Raw genomic sequence first — 11,259 nt, 5'->3', positions numbered from 1 at the left:
CATACCCACCCACACCCCCTTACCATTGCCCCAGCTACCCCATCGACCAGGCTACAGCACGATCCTTCCCCGCAGCCCTGTGATCCTGCCCAACACCCTTGCTTCCCATTACGTGCCATCAGCAGACCTTTCCTCCCTCCTCCTGGTTTACACAACACCATCACTGAGGGGTAGTTGCTGTTTGAAGCTGGCATGCTGGGTTTTAATGAGCTGCCCAACATCCTGGGAGGGGAAGGAGGAGGGGTTGTGACCAATTACCTGATCCTTGACTGAACAGTAACAAAACCAGGATGGAAGAGCAGTACAAATGCCAGCGGGTGGTAGCCCCAGTAGAAATACTTTGCAGGTCTCCCTCCCCTTTTACCTGAGGATGCTGGAGCACTCTGCAGCAGGAGTTAATTAGGGCTCCTGGCCCCTGCAGGGCAGCAGCTTTGTCAGCACTCCTCTGGAAACAAACACCAGGTAACATCTTATCCCACTTTGCTGCTGGGAAAACTGGGCTAGGGCAGGCCTGGCTTTCACAGGTGCTGAGCATAGCACAACTGAAGGCAGCGGCTGCTTCGGGGGCTTGGCACTTCTGTAAAGTGCTCTCCAAAGCCTAAACTCTGCAGAGGATTTGAGCACGAAAACAAGACCACAGACTAACAGAAGAAGTGCTGGATCGAGCCGGGGAAGTCATAAATCAGCGATTGCAGTGCTTGGTCACTAGAGGGTGCCCCCTGAACTTCTTAGAGCAGAGGTTCCCAGACTCTTTCTTATTGCATACCCCCTTCCAGATTTACCAGCTGCCGGGGTGCCCCCACCAGCATGTTTTATATATTTTAACCCCTTAAATGTCAATTATAATGAAAATTAAATCTGCCATTACACAATTTCTCCCATGTACCCCCGTTGAGATGTCGTGTCCCCCCCAGGGGTACTTGTACCATGGTTTGGAAACCTTTGCCTCAAAAGCCTTATTCTACAAAGCTTTGTGCCTCACACTCCCTCATGTGTGTGCAGACAAAGTTGCTTCAATAATGGTCTCTCTCGCTCCATATTCAAGCAAGAGGTAGCCCTTTTGTGAGGCTGTCTGGGTAGACACCCTCAGTAGGATGATGTGGCAAGGCAGGGTATTGGCCCCAATCTCCTAGTGTTCCCTCCACTACCAGGACCTCGGTCGTAGGACCATGCTTCTTCTTCAAGGTCTCCTTGCCCTGCCAAGGCCTCTCATCACTTGGGTCTTTCTTGCTTCTTAAAATGTGGAGGCTGGAAAGAACCATTACAACTTGTCTGCTACGGCCTGAGGATTTCCCCAGTGATTCCTCCCCAAGCCCTGGCCTGCTATTTACACTAGCACTTGTGGCTTACATAGCTATCCCATCTTGATGCAACGAGTCCAAGAGCTGGAGCCTCCACCCCGATCGTATGGTTAATTACCCACAGCATAACAATTGGCAGTTGAAGCTTGTCTCGCTTCCACCTCCTGGATCACACTTTCTCTGCCTGCTGGATGACACAGCCCTCCCCTATCATCAGGCACAGTTTTGCCACCTCAGCACTGCCTAGCAGCTCTTTCAGGCTTCCTGGTGGCTTTGAAGCTTCCTGTCTGCAAGAGATTCCTTCAGCTGGCCCCTATCCAGCTGCATCCTTCCAGGGTAGCCCTCTTCCCACAGCAGGGAGGCCAGATAACACACCAAGACCAACAGCTGGTCTTACCAGATGCAGGCAGCTCAACTTCTGCTACAGTCTTCATCCATCACTGTCCCAGCAGTCACTGCCTCCACTCACCAGCACCACCCCCTCCCCAATCCCAAAGGCCTGGCTGCCTCCTTGTAGCCAGGCTTGCCCCTGCTGAGCTAATTGGGACTCTGAGACTGACACTATCATGCCAAAAGACAGCAAGGCTCACAGAACCAGGGCCTCAGACTACTGAAGCTGTATCAAATCCAGGCTGCTTTATAGCGGGCCTGATTCTGCTGTCCTAAGGGTAGGTGTACACTGCTCCGGTGCTGTCAGAGCGCCACACCAAGACATGCCAGGCCCACTCTGCAAACCTGCATCCTGCAGTGGAAGTGGTGCTGCCACCCTAGTACGGCGCTGTGTGTCCTTAGCTGCGCAGCCAAGAGGCCTCATGGGGTCTTGCTCATGGCACAGGCTCTGCACGGCATTCCTGGCACCATACCAGAGCAGTACAGACGTACCTTCAGAGACCCAGCAGACACAGGGTTTAACCGGGGCGGAAACCAGAGCCTTGAACCACAGCCAGGTGCATGGTCTGTCCTGCACTGGTAGCAAGAGGGACCTCGGGCTCTCTGCCCCAGTGTGTGCCCAGAGCAGCAGCCGCAGGTCACCTTATGGACTCTGAAAAACTGATGCACACAATTAAACCCTGCACCACACCAGGCCCGTAGCCTGCTGGAGCTGGACACTGATGACACCCTCCACCTCTCCTCGTAGTGATGGGTGGATCAGGGCAGCATTTCTCAGCCCTGAACAAAGGCAAAATCTTTTACCTTTAATCTCACAGGAGGACAGAAATGTCTGTCAGTGCTAAGCCTCTGTGATGGAGTCGCCTGTATGTTTCAAGAGGGTGACAGAGAACACTTGACCTTGGAGACATGGGAAGAGGGCGCAAGAGGTTTCCCTTGCTTCAGCGTATGTCTTCCATGCCACGCAATGCCCATCCTTGCCTTTCAGGACCTCCCACAGGGAGCTGAACCCCAACAGCTGGGGAACAGGGTGGAGCATCAGCACTCTGGGGTTGTCATCCTGCCTCCTGCAGTGAAATCCCGTGGAGGTGACACGCTCTGTGCCTCAGTTTTCCTGTGTGTAATTTGGGGGTGATACCCAAATTTGGGGGAAGGTTGCAAAACAGCAGCAGATAAAAGGAGCTGCCGTATTATACCTTATTGCTGGATTCCACGGCACATGGACTCTTTGCGCCTGACTCTACGGTACAGATATGAGAATGGGCTCCCCGGGACATGGCCATGGGGACATCAGCAGACCTCACTGGACAAGGCTCTTGGGGCAATCGTGGCATATGAGGGCTAGAACCAACTCAGAAGACAGGGTGGGGAGAGAGGAGCAGGGGCTGGTTTTGACTGTGTCAGCGGTGCTGAGAACAATCCAGGAGGTGGCTTGTGCACACAAGGACTTTATTGCAGGCTCCTCTGTCCTGTCCAGGTACAGATACCATGGCCGTTTCCGTAGTCCTTCCTATTTCCTTCCACGTTTGCCATGGTGCAGAGGAGACTGAGGGGGGAGGGAGGGTGACATCTTACAGCAGCAGCTTGCGCAGCTCCTGGGAGGAGGTGACAGGCAGAGAGCAGGCAAAGTTTTCACAGACATATGCAGTGGCTTTTCCATCTTTCTTTTCCAAGGAGGAGAGGAAGGGCAAATGGCAGTACAGGAACCCAGTGCTGTCTCCGTCTGCCAGCATCAGCACCTGGGATACAGAGGGAGAGAGGGGGAGAAGGTCAGAGAAGCAGAGGCACAGAGAAAGCAGGGGCAGCTTTCAGAGCCTGCCTCATTGAGAACAGCCCTTTGGTTGCATTTCCCTCTCTCCCGCAGCTACCGCAGAGACACCAGGTGCTCTAAGCTACCCACTGCTGCTGGAAGGATGCAGCTCACTGGGGGCCCTTCCTCTCCTTTTCCTGCATCCTCTACCCCTGGCATCTCCTTCCCAACATGGCTTCCTACCTCTTCATCTTCTTTTCCTCCAACCCTCCCAATGGGTACTTCTACTATAAGGCCCAGACACCCTGGATTGCCCCTCTTAGCAGTGAAAAGAGCTGCAGCCCTCCTGACCACAGCAAGTGCAGGTCATATGGCCTTCGCTGGTCACGGTCCCCTGCTCACAAATGTTGTCATTGTGGGTTGCATCCTGGAAAGCACAGGGTCCCACATCACACCCAGAGCAGGATCAAACTCTTGCTGTGGTGGAGCCCCGCAGGACAGAAAACCAGCGACAGGCACCCCGTCAGACAGGCTTCTTTGCACAAGCCCATCCTATTCCTTTTGTATCAGGAGCAGACACCCAGGCAGCCCTGCCCATCATGGTACCTGGTTACCCAGCAGCTGCGCCGTAATTCTCAGCCCTGCTGGCAACACCCCAGCAGGCTGCTACCTTACTTCTTTTAAGGGCCCTCAGGCTGCATTCCTCACCTGCACACCAGACCAGCTTCCTGAGCGTGAGTTCAGAGCTGTGGACCCAACCAACCCGGGAGATCACTCTGCCCTGCTCAATCAGACAGCTGCAAAATTTTGAGAGGGGCCAATTCTTGACTACAGCTCAAGCCAAGAAACCAATGTCCTGAAAATGGCTTGAGAACCAGCTCCCTCTCTACAGACAGGGAGATCCTCCAGCCTTCCAGACAGAGGGACAAAACAAGAGTGGACACGGCAACACCAAGGCTGTTAAGCAGCCTATCCACTTGCCACTGGTGGGTCAGCACCTGGGGAATCTCCAGGCCCCAACGCTGACCAAACGCATCCCCTCCTGCATGCTCCCCTGAAGCTTGCGTGCAGCCAGAAGCCCTGTGCTCTGGATGGGGTATGATGACAGGGGAGTCAAATGGGGCTCACTTTCCCAAGCCAGACTCCAGCAACACCAGTACGCTCTGCCCAGCCAGCACCCAGCTCCCAGCCTGGTCAGTATTACAGGCAGCAGTGTTGTCTGCTCCCTGCCTGGAGCTGTAACTCCACCTGCTGCCCATCTGCTTTACCGAGCTCCCTGCCAGGTCTGCTCAGCCATTCTCCTCTCAGCCTCCTGCCTGCAGCCAAGTCTCACTGCCCACACATCCGCCCAGCCCCAAAGTCAGTCCAACGACTCAACCACATCCTAAAGCCTCCCTCCCCTCCCCTCTTGTGCCCTTCTGACCCCCTAATGGCTTTGTGCTGTATCTCTCTGAGCACTCCTCCCCCCCTCCCCTGGCTAGCCCCAGCCCATCCTGCCCATCCAGACAGGTGTCCGATCTGCCGATCTCCACCCTTATTTAAATGCAGTTAAACCTGAAAGACCGTTTCTGTGATGGGAGGGAGCAACAAAGGCTCAGAGCTCCGACTGCAAAGTGCCTGAGTTAGTTGCCCCCTGTTAGAAACACTTAGCAGGGGAAAGCAACAAAGAAATGTGGTGCTAATTAATTTTTTAATCAATAGACTGGTTGTTATTAGCTTCTCCAGGGCCAGGGCATTAATGGTGAAATCACTGGGTGGAGCACAGCAGCAAAAACCCAGATCCATTCAGCTTTTGTTTGGATCAGGAAGCCGAACCTCAATGGCCTTAGTTTGAAGGGTGAGATGCAAAAAGACAGTGAAACGTATGGGGTCGTGCCAGGGATGTTCGGCTAGCTGGAGCGGTCCTGTCATCATTGATCACACGTGAAGAGGAGAGGGAAATGGGAGGGAAGGAGCAGGGAGCTGAAGTTGATGAGTATCGCCTAGTCCGTCAAAAAGGATGACAAGGGAGCAAGCGTGAAGCGTGCGTAGTCAGGGAGGTAACAGAGCAGGGAGGAAGCCAGCATGTCCCCCCACACAATGCCAGGCCAGGGCTCCCCATTAGCCATCTGGGGATGAGCTGGCAGCCTGAGCCCCTTCCCAAGGTCTTCATGTCAGCTTGAGTAGGGACGATAAAGGGCAGTCTGGGAAGCACCACTACCCTCCCCACGCCAGCATCAGCAGAGGATGCTCAGCACCCCTCGCCAGCACACAGCATGCCCCTGCTTCCCAGTCCACGGCTTACACACGCAAGCAGGAGCAAGAGATATGCTGCAGCTAGGGACTGAGGCCATTTCTCCATCCCCGCCCCATGCGCACATGCACGGCCTCCCTCAGCACTGACACACTGCACAGATCGCACCACCGCCCCTGAGTGTGCACACATGCACAGTGTATGGATTGCACCAATGCCTGAATGCACACACACAGGCTGCACAGATCACACCACCTGAATGTGAACACACACACACAACCCAAATCACACCAATACCCCTGAATGCACACACAGGCGCACAGATTGCACAGATCACATGAACACCCAAGTGCGCGCACACACACACACACTTGCCAACACTGCACATCTTCCACCCAAACACAGCAACCACCACACACTGACTCCAAGTGTGTGCACACCCAGCACATCCTGCCCCACAGCCACCACGGCACAGCCCCATGCTACCCACCCCAAGCATGTACAAACTCAGCAGCACCACACGCTTCTTGTCCTGCAACAACACTGCTGCTTAAGTCACCCCCACGCTGCATTTACACCTGACGCACATCAGCTCCCAGCCTCTCCCACCACACATCCCCTTGCACCCCAAAGCCAGGTGCAAATCCCATCTGCTGAGACACATGATGCAGCCCAGCTGCACAGCGCTTCATCCCTGCACCCTGTCCCTGTCATTGCACCTGCCTCCAGGCCCAGGTGATGCCTCCTGATTGCCATGGCTTGCCAGTGCCCCTCACTGAGAGGCCTCAGCCTCCTCATCTGGACCCAGCTACCTACCGCCTGCTCTCTGACACAGCTACCAAGCCCCACGCACCTTCCCTCCGCCTCTCCCAACACCACCCTCAGCCAGTGCACAGCCCCAGCCTCTTCTTTTGGGGGAGGCGGCTTCCTCTTCACATAGAAGCCACTGCTGCCCTTTCACAACCCCTCCCTAACCCAGGCCTCTCTCCCACTGCTCTGCTCCCATCCAGGCCATAGGGGTGGGCAGCCTCCCTCAGACGCAGCTGGAAGCCACCTGCACCCTCCCCTGGCTGCCCCGGTCACCTCCCTTGCCTCTGCTCCCTCCTCTCCCACCCCCTCTGTCTGGAATTAATTCCAGGAGTGATTAATTACCAATTCACAGCCAGTCTGAAATTCATTATTCATTTTCTTGCAGCTTCCCAAAGGTGCTCTTGCTGGATAAAGAAGAGCCGGCACACTGGCTCTGTGGCTGAGGAGATAATGGAGCCCTTCCTAATTACCCTAAAGACCATTAGCAGGCCAGGGAAGTAACCCTGGAGCAGGCTCAGGCCCATGCTGCATTCAGAGTGACACAGGTGCCATGGTCAGGCCTGCCTCCCTCTGCCCTTGGCACCAGGTCCCCAGTCCACCACCCCCTTGCTGGCACCGAATAGCAGGGAGTTCAGGATGAGTTCAGGATGCGGAGGGCAGGCCCTCATTCTGGCACTCAGCAAGAGCTGCCACGCCCTGCCCACTGTGACAGTCAGAGATCTCAAGGTCTGCCTCCAACAGCACCACCAAAAAACCCACGTCCATGCCCTCCTTCCCTGCTGCGTGGAGGGGAGAGCCAGGGCAATAATGGCAGTGATGCAGATGCTCTATCTGAGCATCTCAAAGCAGGTTACAGCAGTGGGTAACAGGTAACTGAGGTCTTGGGGGCAGAGAGAGGGGAAGGGACTTGCCCACAGTCACACCTCAATCAGCAGTAAGGTCAAGAGGTCTCCAACCACCAGAGAGACGACCACTAGGCTTCATTTTACAACTCCCCAGTGCTGCCAAGGACCCTTGGCTGCAGCTGATTTGGCAGAGACCTGGAGGCAATGCTGGACCCCAGCAGCACAGCACCAGGAAGCACCCTGCTACCCAGATTTTATGAAGCACTGACACCCTTCAGATGAGGCAGATGGGTGGGCTTGGCCCTCATGGTGCTTACAAGCCCCGCCACACTTCACCAGTGACTTCACACATTCATGGAATTTAAGGAACCATTACTATCACGTGGACAAGGAAGTTACCCTGCATCAAACCCAACAAGCTCAAGGCGGAAAGAGCTGGTTGCACAAAGAGTCCCCACTGCCAAGACTGCATTCAACCACATCCTTTGGCAAACTGCTATACTGGCTAACTATCCTCACTCCAGCTTTGCAGTTCAAGCAATGAGGGTTGGCTTTCCTGCCTCAGTGAAAATTCCAGCACGGGTCACTGAATCATAGAAAATGGGGGTTGAAGGGGACCTCAGGAGGTCATATCTAGTCCACCCCCCTGCTCAAAGCAGGGCCATCCCTAACTAGCTCATCCCAGCCAGGGCTTTGTCAAGCTGGGTCTTAAAAACCTCCGAGGATGGAGACTGCACCACCTCTCTAGGGCAGCAGATCCCAACCTTTTTAAACCGTGGACCAGCAAACCGCAGACTGGAAGCGACCGTGGACTGGCAAACTGCAGGTCAGCATACTGCAGACTGGCAGCCAACCCTTTTTTATACGGAGTACTCAGTATAAAAAAAAGGGTTGGCTGCCAGTCCACAGTAAGCCAGTCACTTCCAGACTTCCAGTCCGGTAGCCAACCCTCCTGTGGACCAGCAGCCAGCCCTTCACGGACCGAGGGTTGGGAACCTCTGCTCTAGGTCACCTGTTCCAGTGCTCCACCACCCTCCTAGTATCCAACTTAAACTTCCCTTGCTGCAACTTGAGCCCGTTGCTCCTTTTTCTGTCATCTGCCCCCACTGAGAACAGTCCAGCTCCACAGACCAAGTATAGCTTGCCTCTGTCCCTAGAAGTGGTCTCCATTTTCTTGTTCCAAACTGCTGGGGAGAGCGGTTGTGCAACGGATGCTGCGTTGCACCCTTTGAAGGGGGAGGCGTGACTCTTCAATACATGGCTGTTCCATCACTTAGCAAAGTGAAAGTTAATGTTTTGAGCCACAATACTTTAGATAAAGGGAGGATGCTATCACTATTAACGCAAGGCTGATTAGCAGGCACATAGCCTGAAATACTGTCATATAACACAATCGGCCTGAGTTCCCAAGACGCTTGCAATCACAGCACCCCCCAGTGAAGGGTGTAAATGGGTATCATCCACAGAGGCTCCTAACGACTCCGCTTTTCCATCTTCATGGATCAGCAGCCACTCTTTGCCATGGGTTCCCCTGTCCTGGCACGGGACATAAATTCACCGGCTCCCATGACCTCGATGCTTCTCATTACAGAAAGAATTTTGCTGCAATGTTTGTGAGGGATTAATTACCGGAACGACTCAGTTCATTGCGCCCCGGCAGATGGGCCTAGCCCCCAGCTTCCCGCCAGCTGCGGGTGGGTGAGGTGTTGGGAGATGTGCTGACATTTCTCCAGCTCCACCGCTGCATTCCAGCACGAGGGACTCGGGGCTGCTCTGCCTCTGGCTTTTTCGTGGAATTGAAACAATAAACAAGAGGGTCAAGAGGAGGACACTGCGATGACCCACCATTTATTCCTTCTGGCAGTGGCTTTGAGGTGCAATTGTGGTGGAGACTCAGATGGGGCTTATGCTGCCATCAGACTCCTGGGCAGGGACCAAGCCATGTGGTGGTCATGGCGCCTGCGCCCATTCTCGACACTGAGCAGCATAACTGGAAGGCATTTGAGTTCATCCCTCCTCCCTTGTACATGAAGAAACCTCTCAAAACAGGGAGAAGAGAAAAGAGCCAATTAATTACTAGCGACAAGGCTAATCAGGAAAAAATACACATCTTAGCCACGCTTGAGAGAAAAAATTGCTGCCGTGTATAGTTGGGGAGTCCCGAAAGGGTAGGGGCACCAGAGCCAGCCGTGCTATCAACCCCAGTCACACCAGGTCCTCGTGAGCTAGACCTGGCCTGGAGGAAGCTACCTTGCAACTTAGTACCCAGCCCTCCAGCCTGCTCACTGTGGGAGCCTAGATGTCTCATGCTGGCTCTGTACACACCAGCTTGCAGGCCAGAAGCAGAGTAGCCACTGTGGCCAAGGGACTGCAACCTGGCTAATAAGGGTGCTGAGAAACTGCCCTCTGCCAGACAGCAAATCCTTCCTCAAATGAGCTCTCTTCTCCCTGGAGGAAGACGAATAGTGCCCGCTTCTCCCTGCTTTACCGCTCAGACACACGTACAAAGCAGAGGTGCCTTGGTAGTGTTTGCACAAGACAAAGGCAGAGAAACACCAAGTCCGCTAGTGGCTGCAGCCTGTTTCCTTGACGGCTTGTGACCAGCTCATATTCCAATTACCCATTCCACTCCAAGAGCCTTTCACTGTCAAGCCACCCAGTGAATCCAGTCCAGACCGGTCATGAGTGAAAATTGTGGGAAACAAATTGATGGTCTCAATCCAGGCACCTTTGGGCCATGGAGACTGAATGACTGGTACAGCTCATCCTTCGAGGTGGGTGTCTCCAGGTCAGAGCAGAGGCGCTGTGCAGGATTGTGCAGGGAGCTTGTACATCTGCTGTTCAGGCTGAGCTATTTCAGGGGATGACTAGAGGACACTGGTCTGTAGGGTGGTGATGCTGGCCCCACCAGCAGCAAGAGTTACGTGGAGCAGGGGTCTTCATGGGTCTTGACTTCCCTGTCTTGGCCCTACCATCTCTGTTGCAGCAGGCAAAGTGCTGCCTCTCTCCACCTGTGTCGGGAATTTCTGCACACAGCTCAGCTTCTCTCAACACCATTTTGCAGCAATGTGACAAAAGAGTATGGCATCAAGTAACCCTTGGCACAACAATCCTGGCGGTGCCTGTGCTCAGTAGCTCCGCCTGGGCTCCATCTCCTTGTTGGCCTCAATTATGACAGATGGGTGCATCTGGGTGCACCACCACAGTTAATGTAGGGTCAATAACAGTCTGGCAAGCAAGCCCTCTAGTTTGGGGGAGGAGTATCAGCTGCATAGAGGCTGGAGCACCCTCACAGCTGCCCAAAGCAGGGCTCCCAGAGCATTAGCAGGGTGAAGTTGAGGTCTCCTGCTGGAGCAGGTTCTCTGAGCAGGGCTAGGCATGCATCACCCCTGTCAGAGGAGAGAAGACTGAGAGCAACTGCACTGGTGGAGAATGATGCTGCTGCCAGGTATCCTAACCTGACTAAAGGATAGCCCAGAACTGCAGCACCGAGCCAAGAGTTTTCAGGAACAGACCTGCGCTGGAGACAGGCTGTGATGGGCCACCTGTACTGAGAGTCTTCCCCATCTGGAGGAGTAATGTTCGCTCATGGGGACTTTCCTGCTTGGTACAAGCACTCGTATTTCCAGGATCGGTAAGAAGCAGCCCTTCTCCCTGGGCCCCAATCAGCCCCCAGCCATGCCATCAAGCCCAGCAACTGCTGATCCAGATGCATTGCTTGACCTTGATCTTGCACTAAAAAATCTGGGATGATCAGTACCTTCATGGACCTCTAGGACAGGTCTATCAACCAGAATGGCCTCAGCTGGTACACAGAATGGCCTGGACCCACCCAGCTTTGGCAATCACCATGGGCACTCGCAGGGTGACACATGGGCTTTCATTCCACCGAAGAAGGAAAGCAGCTGGCTGCGACACTGAGGGCTTGTT

At 54.4% G+C, this 11,259-nt stretch overlaps 1 protein-coding gene across 2 annotated transcripts in view; it reads right to left on the bottom strand.

Annotated features, from left to right (window-relative positions):
* Positions 1-3,123: 3,123 nt before the first annotated feature.
* Positions 3,124-11,259, bottom strand: part of SPATA20 (spermatogenesis associated 20) — a 30,019-nt gene continuing 21,883 nt past the window's right edge. For both annotated transcript variants that reach the window (XM_090061521.1, XM_090061522.1), the window contains exon 16: positions 3,124-3,430. In XM_090061521.1, the coding sequence (XP_089917647.1) occupies positions 3,263-3,430 (168 nt within the window). In that variant the 3' untranslated portion in view covers positions 3,124-3,262. The remainder of the gene's footprint in view (positions 3,431-11,259) is intronic.

This window comes from Crocodylus siamensis, chromosome 8, assembly GCF_052110815.1.
Source record: "Crocodylus siamensis isolate JL-2025a chromosome 8, ASM5211081v1, whole genome shotgun sequence".
In the NCBI taxonomy this organism is placed as follows: domain Eukaryota; kingdom Metazoa; phylum Chordata; order Crocodylia; family Crocodylidae; genus Crocodylus; species Crocodylus siamensis.
Note: the sequence above shows the minus strand (reverse complement) of the source record. Positions and strands in the feature narration are given on the sequence as shown.